Consider the following 19,219-nt stretch of genomic DNA (forward strand, 5'->3'; position numbering starts at 1 on the left):
GATGATGATTTGCTCATGAAATTTTTATTATTGTTACACTATTACTGGATTTTCATGCTTGCTGCTTCATCAATCATTATAATACATGCTTGGCTTTTAGATGTCTACAGGATACCTTAAAAAACATTTTTAGTTGCATCACAGTCTTGTAAACTGACAAATACCAACAAAACTACTTATTATACACATAACATGTAGATGCCTAGATGGATAATATCATAGTTAAAGAACATTTGAGAAATTATTTCATTTGAAATTGGGTTACAGAACATGCCACCGTGTAATTAAAACTTCATTAATCCAACTTTTCTCACATAAAAAGCTATTGAAGTGTCCAGCTAGTGAAGGAAGAACCCTATTAGCCAACGCACCACATTCCCTTTTAGTTTGATTTTCTGAACCATTTTCATAAGCATATTACAGCAATCAACAGCTTTTATGTTGAAAATGCCCCAAAAAACAGTTTATATTGATGTAATGAGCTATACCACTTCAAAACTTTGCACATAATAGCAATGCTAAATTGGTAACAAAGAGCACATATACTGAAAGCAAAACAAGATCAAAAGCAGTGTCAACACAGTCAGAAATCAAAGCATCAGCAACAATTTTAAGACTGTGGCTAGCATCAACCCTAAGTTGTTCAACAGAAGCAACGGTTACATCAGCACCAGCCCTAAGGAGCACATGATGGTAACACAGCTTCCATCAACTCTGCTCCGCTACCAATGTGATGCAGATGCCATTACTGAAATTAAAATGAATCGGTTATGGCAACGTGAAGTGGTGGAAGAGAGGATGGGGAATGATGGAAGACTGGGGAGTGAGGTTGCGTAGTGACATTTTTATTGGGCGCTGGATGTGTCTAGAGTCATTGGCATAGTCTACCATTGGAGGTTGGGGTTAACTATTTTTGAGGATCGACAAATCAAATGATATTTCTGTTCCAATGTTTGCCTCTTTTCAGATACCGATTTCACGGCTTTACTCAAATGACTCAAGAACAATAGATCATAAGCAAATAACCCGAACCGAAATACTCGGTAGACAAGCTTCACACTTAAACTTTAATAAAATATCATAAACAACTAAGTAAGAATCCTAATAATCCTATTTATACTAAACAAGAAAAAGATAAACTAATAAATTGAAATTCAATTAATAATAAAAGATATTATCTTGATCTCATATCCCGTTCTGTGTCATACTCCCCGTCTTCGAGAAAACTCGTCCTCGAGTTTTGTCCTCGAACCCAAGCCGCCCGGATCAAAAGGAACATCAATCCGCTCCTTATTTATTATTACCCTAACGCGTCTGATAATCACTCCTAGCTTTGAACCCATACCACAGTCATCTTTTCCTCAGTCCATTGGATTGCCCCTCGTTTGTTTAATTGTCCCTGATTGTACATTATTTTCTATTAGATTTCCACGTGGAGGATTACTCATGCACTCCATATTGTTATAAGCTCCCACATGATTTTTTTGTATTAGCAACATTTTTAGTAGATGTGTATTTCATTTCTATATCACCAACTCATTATTTAATACTTCTATTGGTTCAACTTGTCCACGAAATTTATCAACATGCAAGGCAATTCCAATATTATCTCCTTTTTGAATAATCAAATCGGAACCTAAATTTAATCGCAAGTTTAGCGAACCAACAACTAATTCCTCCATGATTTTTGGCAACATAAACTTATCCCCACCAGTTTCGCCACCCTTAGCAGCCACATCGCCACCAGGATCCACCAACACAACACGGTCAGCACCATCATTGATGATATCACGATTTACCGGAGAACAAAGCAAAACATCGCCACTCATCTTTGCATGGCCACCATTAACAACCGAAACACACCCTGTGGCCACCGAAGGAACTGTAGCGCCACCATTTACCACCATATCACCACCCATAGCCACCGCGTATTCTTCCTCATCCCCGTAGCTATCAAACACGGGTGGCGAATCATAACTAAAATCGCCACCGGAAGTATTCACCTCTTCATCCTCGTAATTATCAAAACGAGGAGGTGAACAATAGATAAAATCGCCATGGGTAGGATGCTCCTCATCCCCGGTTAACTCGTCCCCGACGGTTTCTTCCGGTTCCGTTTCCTTCCATGTCGATGATGCCTTAAGATCTTCTCGCTTGAGTCGCTAATTTTAGGTCACGTACTTGTTTTCAGAGTCTTTTGATCTTAAGATTCCGCGGGTCGGGATAGATTCCACAGCTGCCTCTATCGGTGACTCTGCTAGTAGAATACTGATCTCTACTGTGAGCACGTGAATCGAACATACTTGTTCTCTTGTTGCCTCTGGCGCGAATCTACGATCGAGCAAGCATCTCTCTCCACACAGAGCCATTTGGACAACCAAAGCTCTAATACCAAATGATGCCGTTACAACAGGAGATGCGCAAGGCGGAAACCGAGTGTTTTGGTTCTCAAATGGCTCGACATGAACGTGAATACTTGTTTGCTCGTAGATTCGCCGACAGAGGCAACGACACGAGTGTTTTCTATTCATGTGTTCGTGGAGAAGATCGACATCCTACTCGCAGAGTCGCCGATCGAGGCAGCGGTGGAGTCTACTCCGACCCACGGGATCTTATGAAGATCCAACGACTTCGACAACGAGTCCGGGATCTTGAAGAGATTGAACGGCTCCGAAAACGAGTCTCCGATCTCGAGTTGCAACAGGAGATGCGCAAGCCGAAAACCGAGTCGGGCACCGTCGTCTAGGACGAGGTGACGACGGAGAGCAGCATCCGTCTGGCAATCAACCAACCCGGTTCTATGAGCCGACAGGTGAGTCGCAAGATGAGCCTAAGTTTGATGAAGACGAAGGTGGAGGTGGAGAGGAGCATCCGTTTAACTATTACCCACCTCGTTTCTTTGAACCAATATATCTAGAAGGTGTGTCGGACGACAAACCAGTGTTCGATGAAGACGGGAGTAACGCCGAAGAAGAAGCGTGTTTGTTTCTGCAAAAAGTTCTTGGTGGTAATATGGTGGTCTCGGAGGGGGTAACGGTGGTCAACGGTGATGATATAGTGCACGTGGGTGGCCATGCAATTCTTATGGATGCCAATACAATGAATCATGGTGGCGTTGAGTTAGTTGAAATTGATCAACGAGTTATGGAAAGTTCAAGCATGAAATCGTAAATCAAGGAGGATTTGAAGTTTTCTTCACAAAATTTGATATCTTCTTTGAATTTGAATTTTCAAATTGAAGAAATTAGTGGTGTTTCTAAAATTATGGATATGGTTACCGAAAATACTGAAACCTTTTCATCGTTGCCAAATGTGGAGGTAAATCAAAAAGATTATTATATAACTGCACATGATATGGTGGATATCCAAATTCGTTTTGGATCTGCTCGACTCAATTTTAGTGAACCAACTATCTGTTACAAAAAAAAATGACAAGTGAATAAGAGACGGTTCAATGCTTCATTTGATTCGGGTGGTATAAGTCTAGAGCTGGGCAAGGCGATTGGTGAAGCCAGACATTTTAGGCGAGTTGTGATAATAAATAAGGAGCGGGTTGATGTTCCATTTGATCCAGGTGGCTTTGGTTCAAGGCAAAACCCGAGGACGAGTTTTTTTCGAATAAGGGGAGTATGATGCAGTAGCATCCGGCCCGTTAACTCGGTCCGGCCCAAATGTTTATTTTATTTATAACTGAGATTGTTAGGTCTTTTATTTAGTTAGTAGATTATTTTTAATAAATAATTTGTAAGCTTTTAAGCTTTGTTAACTGAATCATTCGGTTCGAATCGTTTGAATGAAATCATTGTGTTCTTGAGTCATTTGATTGCTAGTCGAAACCGCATCATTTTCCTTCTTAATCAAACTTTTCTTTTGCCATACTCGTTAAGTTCCTATTAGTATCCATGATACAAATCGGATCCCAGATATAGAAATATAAGATAAAAAGGTAGATCTCTTTTTCATCGAAAGAAATGAGATTATCACAGGTACAAAAATTCAAACTAAAAAAATTAACCAATTTTCCCTGTGTAAAGGCAATCATGAAAGCTGCATCATTAAATACATAACCTACAGAAAAGTGGGCTAATCCCACCAATCTTGATTGTTCAATGGAAAGTGCCACCGGTTTCTCTCCAGCGAATCAAATTGGCCAAAGGTGTGCGCTCATGAGCCCATGCTAAAGTTTCAATCAATTCTTGCCAATATTCATACCAGGAAATTGAAAGCATAAATCTAGTAGCTCAAACAAGATGTCCAATAAAAACATCCATGCCAAGACTGATAAACTAGCTCGAGTTCAAACCATGTAGTGGCGCTTGTTTGAAGTTGGATATGTGAATGACCAAATTATTGACACGACACGGCACAACCCAAACCTGCAAGAAAAAAAAAAGGTTTTGGGTTGACTAATACAACCCATGTATCAACGAGTTGGATTCAAGTTGACACATATAAAAACGGGTTGACCCGTTAACCTGTTAAGCATATATAAATGAAATTCTATAATTATATTTTTGTTATTATTATTTTCGTTTTTCATTTTTTAAAGATATACTTACAATTTCCAATTCAATTTCAAGATTTTATTTTATTTGAAATAAAAATATTCATATTACTCATTTGTTCTACCAACTCTAAAATAAATATATTTTGTTTTACAAAAATCTTTTAATTTTTTTATACATATGGGTTAAACGGGCTATGTTCTGGTCGACCCAAATTAGTGTGTGTGCCTGTTAGGGTTGAGAGCTTTGACAAATAATATAAACCGAGTTGAGTTGCACATTTTAACCTGCCAACCAGACACGATTGAATGATTGACGCCCCTAGATGGGAAAGCAGATAACGGAAAATTATCAAAATGTTAAAGGTATATTGGTTTTTAATGATCCCAACTATTGTCTTTTGGTCACTACTGGTCTCAACTAATGAATTGGCTACTGATGGTCCAAACTTTTAAAGTATTTGTTCCTAAAGGTCCGCGACTAACAGAATCCTAACGACGTTAGTTTCAGGTCGCCGGAAAAACGGTTTTGGCCGGAAAACTCAATTTGTTTTCACGAAACTCAACGTTTTCGTCGCAAACATCTTGGTAATTTCGTATCGGACCTTTAGGAACCTTTTTCTAGTAAAAGCCCCAATTATGAGGTCGTCGAAAACCCTAGAACTATCGTCGGAATCGGTTGATGGTGCTCAAGTGGTGGTAGTTGGTTAGCGGTGATTCAATTGGCGGTGGGTGCGGTGTTCAGGTGGTGTTTTTCGGCAACAAATTTGAATTTTCCGACCAAAAATGTTTTCCCGGCGACTAAAACTAACGGCGTTAGGATGCTGTTAGTCGCGGACCATTAGGGACAAGTACTTTAAAAGTTGGAACCATTAGTAGTCAATTCATTAGTTGGAACCAGTAGTGACAAAAATACAATAATTAGGATCATTAAAAACCAATATACCAATGTTAAATAAAAGAATGTTGTTCTATTAAGCCTATCTCAAATGTAGGGGAAAAAAAGTACAAATGTGAACTGTGTAGAACTTGTTCAGATACTCGCTATTATTTATATAGAGTAAAGTAGAAAGTTGGTGTCACAATTTGCATGTGATAAAGTTTTAATTTTAGTATATAAAACATAGTTTTCCAAAAACAAACATAAATGAAATATTGGAAGGGTCGTCATCATATTTGTTTCTAGGTCATCACTTGGGTTCGACCCTTGGTAACAGGGAATGGTGGATGATATTTAGATTTTTTTTTTGTCAACGTCATTTTAGTGCTGAAGCATATGTTAATGTGAATCACTATGATATTGTGCTTGAGTAACTGTTATCAACCGAACCAAAGAAACCCTGCAGAATCTTTGTTTGAAGTTGGGCACAATGGGTGACCTTAAACTTGTGGAACGTCCACAGAACTATACACTTGCCTCTGAATCAAGCAAGCAGATAAAAGCATAAGCACAATATTAATATTATTATTATTATAACAATTGAAAGTTTTTGTGTTGGCCACTAAACGACACCTTATTAGAGCAAGGCTTTGTTTTTGTTTTTGTTTTGGAATTTTGTTTTAGTTATGGTTCGTAATGAACGGTACAAAACTGACCGAATACCATTTTTTTTTTGTTTTAGTCCCGGTATCACAACAAACATGATGAAAACCGATCGACTTCGCGCAAACTCAACGCGCTTTGTTTTAGTTCTAATACCGTAACAAATAGAACCGAGCGAAAGATATTTTTTTAGTTCCGGTACCGTAACAAACATGACGAAAACCAACCGAATTTGCGTAGATTCAATGCCCGGGATTGACAATGGTCAGGTTTTTCCCACGCTTGAGTTTTACCGACTGACGCTACCCCATTGGTTCACCTCAATTTTTATATTTTATAATTTTTTTTTGGTTTTAGCTCCGGTATAATAACGCACGTAACAAAAACCGGCCGGACTTGTGTCGATAGACTGCGATAACGTTTGGGACAAACAACACTTAGATTTTACCACCGTCCTGATTTACCTATCTGCCCCGGCATAATGCGCCAGGTAAAACCCTAGTTTGATTTATAGCTCAAACTCATTATCTGAGACCATAATTTTAATAAACAAGTTCATCATTAATATCATTGTTGTTGACATGTTGTAATATCATCAATTTGATAATCACATGTAACATACGATTTTTTTTATAAATATGAATCGGGGTTCCACTGTGCAAGGGCGGATCTTCTAATGGGCTGAACCAAGTCGTGGCCCCATCACGTTTTTCGCTTGGTAGTGTATTTTCCTCAAAGGAAAATCAAAAAAATTATATTTGTATTGAGTCCGGCCCAGCCAAGTTATTTGAGTTGGCCCATCCATATTATTTGAATTCGGGCCGGTGTTGTTTTTAAAAAAACAAAAAAAAAGTTTGTTTAAAGCCGAAGAACGATAAATCATGTACGAAATAAACGTAAAGATAAAGATAGATTATGAAATAAAACCCCATAAGACCAAACCCAAACCCATATTAGTTTTAAACAAAAAATAATAATAACCAAACATTAAGCCCATAACCGAACCCAGCCATCTGACTATTTTGTCGATGTTAGAACACAATTAAAAAAGAAGCTTCCATTGTGCGTTGGCCGCTGTGTGACTTGTGAGGTTCAACAAAGAAGTCAAAACGGAAGCTGATATGCAAGTAGGTGAATTGTTGAATTCATTTGCGTGTGAACTCAATTAACAATTGATTGGGCGTTGCCACTGTCTGTTAAGGCCTGAGGTTTGGGCCCGACTCGTGTGGGTGTGAAATCAATTAATCGAAACAGTCAACAGAAGCAAGCAGAGACCAGGTTCGACAATTCACATTTCATCATTTTGTAATTCTTTTTTTTCAATTTGGGAGGTTAGGGTTTGGAACTATTGAAAGATTTCATTATGTGAGTTCGGCATTCGAGTGTCAATTTTATGTGTTTTGATTTTGGACTAAAACATATGCGTGTTAGGTTAATTATCATTGGAAAGTTGAAAACCATCGACTCTTTTTTCAAAAGAAAGACTGATGAAAAAAAATTGGTGTTTTAGCAGAATGGTTAAATATAGATTTTTATTGTTTGACCCGACTTGAACCAGATTTCCAGCCCGATACTTCAAAGCAGAAACAAAAAATTTTGGGTCATGCGACTTTCGGCCCATCCATACTAGATGTTCAAGATCCGCCACTGCCACTGTGAATAGGGGATGTGGTTCAACCGTTGATGCTCAATTACAATGTACACATAAAAAGATCTATATATTCTATTAAAAAAATTGGATTTATGAACAAATGGCCTATTCTTATTGGTTAATCCTTTTATTTCCATATATATCAAGTCTTGTTAGATTTTCTTCACAATTAAATAATTCAAAAATAAAATAAAAAATTAAATAAATGCCAATAAACCGTTTCATAACATTCAAACCCTAATCTCTCACCCCTCTATTATTGTCGACTTCCTTCCTGACTGTTTAATCAAGTCATGTTAAAACAACATCATATTTCAAACCCTTTCTCCCTTTCAATAGAACTGTTCTCTCAATCGATTTAAGAGCTTCTTCAACAAATCACCGTCGTTCGAACAATTCCATTAGGTATGTTAAAAGATTTCTGGATTCTATCCTTCTATTCTAGCATTAGTCACCCAATTTTAACAAACCCTAATGTTGAATCACAGATTCCATTTTTGATTTAGACTAAATCAAACATGCGCCCAAATTCATCATCGAAAATCCGAGGTATGTAACTGATTTCGATAACCTTTGATTCAATATATGTTTCCATTAATTACAACTCGCGGAGCTTCCAAAATCTCCATTAGTGTGTTGATGATTTGAATTATATTTGTACTTTTATTATTCTTTTTTAATCCCTAATTGTAAATTGAATTTTATTTGATGCGGATTTATGAATATGGAAAATTGAAAATTGTAGCTATTGTAAATTGAATTTTTTTTATATGTTTTTCATTATTTTTTTGGGTTGTAAACTTACATGAGCATTTCGTTATATTTTCTACAGGTAATTGTATATATGCAAAGCTGAAATAGAATAAAACTGAAGACTTTATGTCAATTATTATATTCATGTTTAATTTAATGATTAACTCTTAGAATGAATCAAATTTGGTATTGTATTGCTCAATTTGAATTTGACTGAAATTCATGTAGTGTTTCAAATCGAGGTTCATATAAAAAAATCAGGACTTTATGAGAATTGTTATATTCATTTTAAAATTATTGATTTAACTCATAAAATGAGCCAAGTTTATTACTGAATTACTTAATCTGAATTTGAATGAAACTGCAATCGCTAGGTTTCAACACGGGATTAGCATTGTTAAACTGAGTAAAAGTTTGTTGTTTCTCTTGATATTATTATTAAAGTTCTATTATTATTGTTTAATTTTTCCCCTTTAATAATATATATTTAATAAAAAGGTGACACTAAGGGATTTGCAAATGACCATGAAGGATTACCTAGGAAAGATAAAACGCAACCTGACCATGTGATTTTTTTAGTGCACTTTCAGATTAACAATCATAGGTTTTAGTAATTTAAATTTTGAATATTAAATTATCATATTATTATACTGGTAATACGGTAACCGATTATGATTATAAATTATTAGTTAATTTAACACAATCACATTTTATTAGCGTTTTAATTTTATTTATTATTTCCTAATTTTGAGTTGGCTTTCCTAATATTTCTTAATCACAATTTATTATGCTGATTTAGTAATTCAAATCTTGAAAGTTTATAATTAGTTACTTCCTAATTTTGAGTTATATGTTTAACGACATGGAATTCCAAGCATTAATGTTTTTAATATAAAATCTTTTTATAAACATTTTTTTTCTTTGTTTTAAAAGTCAAATCTGCAGGTTATACTTTAGTTTTGACTCAACCCATATATGATTATTTTTAATATGTTGATTGTTTGGTAAAAGCCAACAAAGTGTCACATTATACAAATTTCTATTATTCATATCATATTCGGATCATAGTACAAAGTTTTGGTTAAAATGGGGAGTTTTGTGTACATTTGAAATTAAGTTTCTTGTATAATCAAATGATTAAAATGACCAGTTTGGTATTATTTTAGGTAAAAAGAGGCTACTAACATTAGTTAATTTTAAACTCTTAAAAGCTTTTCGAATCAAGAATTTACAAAGTAATGGTGAGATGAGTTCAAGCAAACAGAAATGATTAAAGGAGGCCGAGGATGAAAAGAGTAATGCAGTCATATTGAAATTATGGAAATACAAATAAATTATCATAATTTTGAGTTTTCAGTCAAATTGTATCTTTCAAATGTTGTTTATCTTTTTCATATGTCAACCATATTATATTCTATAACAGATGTCTTCACAATTAAAGAACCATAATTTTGGTCAATCAACGTCTTCCAATAAGAAGAGTAATTCAAATGGTTAGTCATTTTGATGTTTTTTATTTACCCTTTCAATGTTTTTCTAATAATGCAATTTTTTGTAAGCGTGCAGTTTCAACGTCAAGAGAACCACTTACTGGCATTTTGAACGGTAACATTTTATTTTAAAAGCATTAATACAGTATATTGTATTTAAATTTATTTTGTTATTAACTAAAATAAATTAAATAAAATAAATACAAATTAGTATGTTATAACTAAAATTTAGGTACTTGTAACGCGAAATTTTAAACGATTTTTAATATATTTACTATGAACTACATTATACATTTTTACCTTTTTGACAAGCAGACTTTTAATAATATTGAATGTATGTTTACACAATTTTTTTTGTATTTTTTTCTGAAATGATACGAAACATTATTTTCATCTATCCAATACTATTTTATTTTCTTAAACCAATTAAAATACATGTTTTAATTAAGACGTGTATTCGAATCAATTTATGTTAATTACATCCACAAAGATATTTCTCCATAATTTTTTTTTACTTATATTCGGTTCACTTAATTTATATTGTTTCCATAGTTAACAACAAAATTCACAAATTTAGATGAGGTTCATATAAAAAACCAAATTTCTGGCTTTTAAATGGGATAATACTAATTATTTTTCTAATATTTAAATTTGAATTAAATTTTTCATAATCACTTTATGCTAAATAAAATCAACAAGACCAAAATTACTTTGACTCATAGATTGGTATTAAGAATTGGTGTGCCAATAATGTTACTAAGGAATATTGATCAGAAGAACGGCTTGTGTGACGAAATAGATTGCGAGTAATTAATTTCGGTAGGCTTTCTATTGAAGTAAAATTTATTTCAGATATTGGTTATTACACTATGTAACACTATGTAACTCATAGTGGTCTAACTCCTTCAGATAAGAAACTTTCATTTAAATTGAAAAGAATGTAGTTTCTGCTTTATTCTGTTTTGTAATGACAATTAACAAAAGTCAAGGCCAATATTTAGCAAGAGTTGGCATATATATTAAAAAACCGGTGTTTACACATAAACAACTTTATGTAGCTTTATCAAAAGTGAAAAGTATAAACCGTGTTAAAATCATTATATTAAATAAGGAAGACAAAGTTATAAATAAAACAAGAAATATATTTTATAAAGAAGCCTTTAGTAGCTTATGAATTTTGCATTTTCAACTTTTGATTATGTTTTCAAAGATTGTAATATAAATGTTATTTGGGTTTATCTATATTTCATAACATTTGTTTTCATACCAATATTACTTACAACTTAAAGTATGCTACCGTCCCCAATAAAATATAAAAACTTATGTTGCCCTTTCAAATTACAAATGTTTGTTCGAAAATTTCAATATTTCCACCTGTGTCGTGCACGGGTCAATAATCTAGATAACAATATAATAACATGATAATTACTAATATCATATCCAAGTGCATTTAAACAAAAGAACCATGAATCCACCAGACTTAATATAGACAAAATTCTAATATGCTAATTACTACCGACCACACATTACTATCAAGACTCAAGATTATACGTGTTAGATAAGCAATATATAAAATATCACAGAAGATTAATCTTCATTTTCATCAGACAGAAGCCAAGAGATGTATTCAGAACCATGAATGTGATCAGATTCGCCAGGCAGTTGAATTCTCTTCCTCATAAGAGTTTCGATCATAGCTGGCAACTTCCTTTTCACACCGCCCCTTGGCCTTGACTCAAATTCATCATCCGCTTCAATAAAATCTCCCTAATATAACCAACAGATATAAGTTTAATTTCATATAATACAATTAAACAAAATCGGTTCGATCAACATTCTAAGTTCTTACCACTGTGTAAATATGCTTCCCAGACTTTTCATGGTTATCTCTTACATGCTTATACGAAAAGCTCATTCCACACCCAGAAAAACTGCACACGAATGGCTTTTCTTGTAAATGGACAACTTTTACATGCTGTTTGAGATTTGAAACCTGTAATTTCATATAAATTTTAAATTATATAAATTTAGAAAACTTTTTTGTGAATATTGTATAAATAAGATGTTACTTACATTTGAGAATGTTAGGCTGCATTCGTCAAAGCTGCATTTAATCCTCTCTTTGGAAACATCTTTCTCATGTGAACGAAGGTGACGTTTTATATTCTTCCTTAGTTGTTTACTCTTACAAACCTTGCAAACTATATACTGATGGCAAGTCTGAATGTGAACCTTTAAACATTGCTCGTTGGTAAAATATTTCTTACAACCAGGTTCCCCACAGAAAGCCTCAATTGTTTCCAGTCTAACTGCAATATTCATAACAAATAGTTATAAATCATAAATACAAGACGAATTATCTTAAAAACTGAAAACATAAAACCACTAACTCACCGTGAGATTCTTCATGAGCTCTTAACTTCGATGGATATTTGAAAACCTTTTCACACCCGGGCTCTGAACAAGTGTGCTGCTTCTGCTTGCTTGTATTATCATCCGAGTCATCATGCATTTCTTTCACATGTCTTGTCATGTTACCTTGAAACGAAAATTTACTTTTGCAGTTTGCTTTGGGACACAGAAAGATTTTACCCTGGTGTTGGATGATGTGGCGATTCAAGTGATCTTTTCTTCGGTAACTTGAGTTGCAGTCTTTAAGTGGGCAAGTGAAGGGCCTCTGCCAAAAGAAAATTATGTTACTAGTGAGACTTTATTGCTTCTGATGATCAAATGACTCATTGATGCACAGATAAAAGAGCGTTTGAACCACATACTTGACCGCGTGATTGAGGATAACTTGATGGAGCTTCTCAGGAGGTCCCCCAACCTGATACTATTCCAATCAAGGTCTCGCATTTTGGAGTTCTCTGTTGGGATCCAATGCCTCACGCAACATAATCCGTTCGTTTTCACATAAATTCAAAACCCTAATATAAGTTTACACCCTGCAGAAGTGTGGAATCTATAAACAATTAATAGTCTATAAATCAGCAACACATAGTATCATAAAAGCAAAAACTATATAAACCTACGGCGTACCTGAAGTGAATGGCTTAGCATATGCTGCCTCAGGTGCGCAGGCTTTTTAAACGAAGCTCCACAATCCTCACAAACATTCATCTTCTCGCCTTTTTGCTCTTCTTCCTCATTGCCATCTGCCTCTTTGATTTCATCCTACAAGGCAACAAAATCAAGATCAAAACATTGTAAATCCAATACGCACAACAAAACATATACCATCCCATACAACTATATCTATAAGTCCATAACACAGTATCAAATCTGCTATGAGTAACTAGCAAACAAAAACCTAACCAATCTCATCAAAATCATTACAATTGTGTAGTAGGGGCATGCCCAGTGCGGTTTTGGACTAAACCCGAACCAAAAACCAACGTTTTGGTTTTTTACAGTTTGGGGTTTTCGGGTTTAGTAAAGTTTTAGATTCGGTCTTTTTGTCTCGGTTTAACTCAGGGCATTTGGTTTAGTTCGAGTTATTTGGTTTTCCACAAAACCAAACCAAAACCTATATGCGGGCTTTTACTAAATATCAAAACCAAACCATCGGTTTCTAATCCAGTCCGGTTATTTCGGTTTTTTTTTTGTTTTGTTTTCCAGTTCCGAATCGGTTTTTCGGTTTCGTGCACGCCCCTATTATGTATAAACACAAAAACACATCAAATTCAACAACAGATCACAATATTTTATTATACGTGTATACTTATATTATTAGTCAAATTAGCATCAGAACTCAAATTTTCCTGCACATATCATCACATCAAAACCTCTAATACAACAACACCCATCAGATATAACCCGATCAGCTACAAATCACTAGTAAAGTACAAATATCCAACCAATCTCGTCTCAACTAACAAAATTATATGTATACTTATATTATTAGTCAAATTCAGCACCAAATTACTATATTTCATCAACATTACACCTATAATACCCACCTGATGATGAGATTGAATGTGAGCTTGAATAATAGTCTTCTTGGAGCGTACGATTCCACAGTATGCGCAAGTGTAACGCCTTATGTCTCTGAAAATTGGTAATTGTGTTGCTGTTTCGATGCTTTCTTCGCCCATCTTCAGATATGTATGAGAGAGAGTAGGTAGCAAAGCTGCGCAAATGTAATGTAATGTAATGCAACTAATGCTAGGGTTTTCTTTGGGGTTGTATTTATAGTTGGGTGGGCTGGGTTAGTCATGTATTGGGCCACTAATTGGGCCTAAATTAGATTTTTACTTTATTTTGTTAATTTTCCCACTAAAGTTCATAATATAATAATGCATTGCTCTAATAAATTTATTATCTTATGATGATGTGTTTTTTTACTCAAAAAAAAAATATTTTTTAGTTTTTTTTAATAGGTCGAAATATTTGGATATAGATTGGAACAAGTGGAATAGCATGGTTTGTTATGTTGTTTTTATTGTATGTTACTAATCTTAACTAATTGCTTACTAGCAAGGTCTGGTGCTGATGACTTTGAGATTTTAGGAAAGTTGCAGTTCAAAAAAAATTGTTTTTAAAATAATTAAAACTTTTGAGTAATTTGTTGATGGGGCTCTTTTACTGACTTTTATTTACGAAAACAATCCTACTAAGTACTAACATAATCATTTTCTTGCACTTAATTCTTACTCAGTTTTACTCTTAAAGGAAGTATATTTCTCCATTTGGCTTGTAACTATCAATGCGAGCTAAATAGATCATTAGATTATTAAAATTCAGTTTTTCTAAAATATTGAATTACTTTAGATTTAAAGGAAAAGTTAAAATACAAAAAGATACAAGAATGAAAAGTGTGAAAAGAACTTGCGAACACACAAAAAACCCCTAAAAAATCAAAAATTAATAATAAAAAATCATAACTCAAAATATAAATAGAAACCGAAAAATTTTAAAAAACTAAAATGTTTCCCCCTTCATTCCTGTTCAAAAGAAAATCCGCCGAAAAGACGCAATGCCGAAAAAAGACACAATGACGAAAATAAACAAAATACACAATTATAACTAAAAAAGACACAATACAACGTAAAATATAATACAACCCCGAACAAAATATAACACAATGTTGAGTAATATAATACAATATAAAGGAAAAAAAACACAAACGAAAATAAACACAAAACACAATGATATTTTCCTTCAACATTGTTTTTTTTTAGAACGAGTAAGACGGTGGAAACATTTGTCTTTTTATTCTTTTATTAAATTTTGAGTTATGATTTTTTATTAATTATTTATTTATTTTTTTATGTAACTACAAATTCTTCTCATCATTTTTATTTTTGTCCCCTTTTATAAAATACCTTACCTTAGATTTAGAATCTAACTTTTAGTTCTCTCTTTCATAATCAACTATTTGCAAACAGATGCATAGTATTCTTTCTGTAAATTCCAATTGATACCTCTAATCTATTTTAATTCACTTTTACTCAGCACTACAACGTAACAACTTTTTTTAGTGGAAATCAAATCATATCTTCCTGTAATGATATTCAAACATAATAAATAACATAGTATTCATTATTCATCTCATGGAAAACAAAACCAGAGCACAGTTGATCACAAAACATGTTAAAACCCCCCTTTCCCCAAGGGCCAAACTTCAAAGGAAACTGCTCAGGTAACCACTTAACCAGAGCTCAGTCAAGGTTCGCCACTGCCTTACAGCTATGTCGATATATGTGTACTTTAGTATCTTGCTCAGAAATAGCGTGCCCGTAACAAAGTGATAATATCGCGATATGCGTTTAGTATAAACCCAACAGTGTAACCTGTGTATATTAACAGTACCCTCTACTCAATCCTACAATAAAGATATATCCAAAACAACTCACAAACACAAAAACGGAAAAACTCAAAAATTACACATTAACAAGTACCCTATTGACTAGAAGCATCATTCCGCAACTATATTGTCGCTCACTTCTGCCTCACCCACAGGACTGCTAGCAGCAGATACTTTCGCACTCAGGTGCACTGTATCTCCAACAAGACTGCTAGAAGCAGATACTTTCTCACTCGGGTGCACGGTATCTCCAACAACACTGCTAGAAGCAGACACTTTCTCACTTGGGTGCACAGTATCTCCAACAACACTGCTAGCAGCAGATACATTCTCACTCATGAGCCCGGTATCTCCCACAGGACTACCAAGAGGGGAAACTTTCATGGACGCACAGCAAGGTCCAACCGAATCAAGACTTCCAATTGTTGGAGACGTAGCACCAACAGTACTAGTACTTGGAGAACTAGGGTTCGAGTTCCTCGGTCTATTCAAAGCATGACAATGTGGACAGTAATATGTAATAAATGGGAAATCCTCTTTCCTAACAAGACCTGCAAATGTTCACAAATGATAAATATTTAATTAATTACCAGATAAAAAGTAGTTAGTTACCGTTATGCATATGGCAATTGCCACATATAAGTGCATAAGATTGTGACGGATCCTCTCCTACAAGCAACTGTGCAAGTCGAGCAAACCAACCGCAATCTTGAGACTCTGCAGGTTTGTGGTGCTCAACAAACACCTGACTATGTGGATAAACCTCTGACACGTCATTCTCCACATGCTGACTCGTCATGTCCATGTCATTGCCTCCGTTGGATGTAGCTTCTGAGTTAACTCGTTTCCTTAAACCACCAGATTTGACCGGTTCAGCATCATGGCTCTTGCCTGTAGCTTCAGAATAATTTTGCTGTAACTCATTTCCTAGCATCAATTTTAGACCCGAGTCTGCACCTAATTTTGATGCGAGTACGGATGCAGCTGCTGCTTTGGCTGCTGGGTCCGGGTCATATTTCTGCAACCATATAAAATTTGTGTTAACCGTTTGACCATTTGGCCACGTGATAATAAGCAGCTTTAATTTATACCTGAATGAGTTGTTGAGTTATGTAATAATTGGTTCGCTCTTTAAGTTCGTCAATTTTTTCTTGTCGTTCAGCCCGAAGTCTTTCTACAGTTTTCTGGTCCCTGCTATCGCCTATAAGAGAAAGTTAAGAACGTTTTGACGAATAAACATGAAATTTGTGTTAAGATGTTAACGTACGCATTCTTGTGAAAGTAAAAAGTGCCCAGTACAAAAAGAAGGATAAAGCAGGCAGAAGAAATATTGGTAAAACTCGAAACGCCCTCATTTGCCAGTCTAAGCTGGTTCTTGTTGTAAGTATAGCATAAGCCAGTGCCATGACCTGCAACCACAAAAAGGGATTTTTTTTAGTATAATATATATCCGTTACTATCGTAATATTATTGGAATTTTGCATTAACATAAAACATGCAACTAACAGCAATTTAACACGAATGTACATCAAAATGCTTGCAACATCCAATCCCTCATACCGACCACTATTATACAGCTTTGTTTTTTGCTAACCAAATTACTTCATTATGTGCACAATGTACATGTTAACTTGAGGGAAAATGTTAGGAAAACTACAAGCATGGCTTGGATGCCAAACAGAAAAACACAATTCAAACATGTAGCTTATCACTATTGGATATCAGACACGACTCACATGATTGAATATGAACAAAACAAAGATAACACTCGCAAGATCGGTTAAACAATATACCATTTAATCCGGTGACATATTCCAGCCACCGTTACTTAGTATACATACATGCATGTTTAAGTGTAAAGGCATAGTTGTCAATAGCGAATAGCGGTCAATAGTGACAGCCTACCTATACACTATGTAGCGATAGCGATGAAATAGGGGGCACTATTTGATGTTTAGCGATAAGGCATTATAATTTTTTTTTAATAGGGGTTTTATTCGGTGGATTTGAAAAAAAAAACACCAGTTATCGCTATATCACGCTATTAAGGGGCTATACATCAGATAGCGGGAAAAGTACCGCTTTGCTACAACATGCACTATAGCGAGCGCTATTCTCGTTGTTAACAACTATGCGTAAATGACCGTGATAAACGTTAAAAGTAACTAGCCATAAAGGTGATATCGTACCAACCTAACTTAATTACATAATTGTGCGGTTTAATGAAGTAATAAGCATAGCAATAAAACTAAAACATGTCTAATAGTCAATGTATGATCAGGCTCTAAACAAAAACTAGCATTAGGCTATGAATATGCAAATAACAAGTTCATAAGATTATTATTGTTCAATCATTGATATTAATTACCTCGAGAAAAAGCGAAACAACGATCAAATTGCGGGCAGTTGCCCGCCAACTGGAGGATCTCCTCTTCATTCTAGCAAGAAGAGTGGCCTCCTTTTTGGTAATATACTGCAATCTCTTCTCTAAATCATCACCATGTGACCGAAACAATCCATTCCAGAGTCGGGACCAAAAACCCCTCTTTGTTATTGTCTTCTTCTCTCCGTCTATGGCTTTCTCTTCAGCCATAATGTATCCTGCTCAATCAAACCCATTATTATTATTAACAACAAGCCCAGATCATGTTATTAATATTATCAAAACCCTAATTTTGAAATATGTTACATACCTGAAATTTATGTGCGAATGCAGAGACGAATATCGGTTTTGATTTAATGGCCAGTTTTTGGATATTGGTCGGAAAGAAAGGCATGTAGAATACGTTGGGGAAACGCGTATCTAAATCTCTTCGATTGCAAGTCTTCTACAATTTAAATGCAATTATATATACACTAGATTTTATCGTTCTTACGGTTTGTTTTATATTATGTGTTTTTAATATTTATGTATGTATATTTGGATTTTAATTTTATTTATTTTAAAAAGTTAATAATTAATATACTTGAGGTTTGATGATGAAATGGTTTCACAAATAAATTATATGTTATAATCCGGTTTAAAAGCTATCTGGGTTTGCTGATACCTATTACCCGTTTATTTTCTTTATTATAAAATTATTTCTTAATTATAAATAATATCTTTTTTTTAAAAAAATAGGATATTAGTTTTTAGTATATCCATATTTTATAGAATTTTCATATCAAATATTTGATGAGATTATTTTTTAATATAATGAGATGTTATACCCCATTTAAGAGCTATCTAGGTTTGGTGAGACATTCACCCGTGAATTCGGGTGAGAAGCCTTCATTTACAAATAAAGCAATCTGATGGCTTGAGAGAATGATTGTTTTACATTTTTTGTTTTTTAATACTTATTTTTTGGATTTTAATTTTCTTTATTGTAAGAAAATTAATAATATACTTAGTGTTTGATGATAAAAGGGTTTCATAAATAAATGATATGTTATAACATATTTAAAGGATATCTGGATTTGGTGACTCATG

General features: G+C 34.3%; 2 protein-coding genes across 2 annotated transcripts; both read right to left on the reverse strand.

Annotated features, from left to right (window-relative positions):
• Positions 1–11,496: 11,496 nt before the first annotated feature.
• Positions 11,497–14,081, reverse strand: LOC143612436 (transcription factor IIIA-like). Its single transcript, XM_077086423.1, has 6 exons — positions 13,901–14,081; positions 12,981–13,115; positions 12,336–12,618; positions 12,015–12,250; positions 11,791–11,934; positions 11,497–11,708 (listed from the first exon to the last, which is right to left on the reverse strand). The coding sequence occupies exons 1-6, from the start codon at positions 14,033–14,035 to the stop codon at positions 11,529–11,531; spliced, it is 1,113 nt and encodes a 370-aa protein (XP_076942538.1). The 5' UTR covers positions 14,036–14,081; the 3' UTR covers positions 11,497–11,528.
• Positions 14,082–15,738: 1,657 nt separating this feature from the next.
• On the reverse strand, positions 15,739–18,340 carry LOC143612435 (uncharacterized protein At2g24330-like). The gene is made up of 5 exons (XM_077086422.1): positions 18,116–18,340; positions 17,015–17,156; positions 16,839–16,948; positions 16,360–16,765; positions 15,739–16,298 (listed from the first exon to the last, which is right to left on the reverse strand). The coding sequence occupies exons 1-5, from the start codon at positions 18,338–18,340 to the stop codon at positions 15,859–15,861; spliced, it is 1,323 nt and encodes a 440-aa protein (XP_076942537.1). The 3' UTR covers positions 15,739–15,858.
• Between the last annotated feature and the right edge of the window lie 879 nt (positions 18,341–19,219).

This window comes from Bidens hawaiensis, unplaced genomic scaffold (genome assembly GCF_021521415.1).
Source record: "Bidens hawaiensis isolate Kalapana, Puna unplaced genomic scaffold, B.hawaiensis_p1.1 tig00034589_1, whole genome shotgun sequence".
Classification (NCBI taxonomy): Eukaryota; Viridiplantae; Streptophyta; class Magnoliopsida; order Asterales; family Asteraceae; genus Bidens; species Bidens hawaiensis.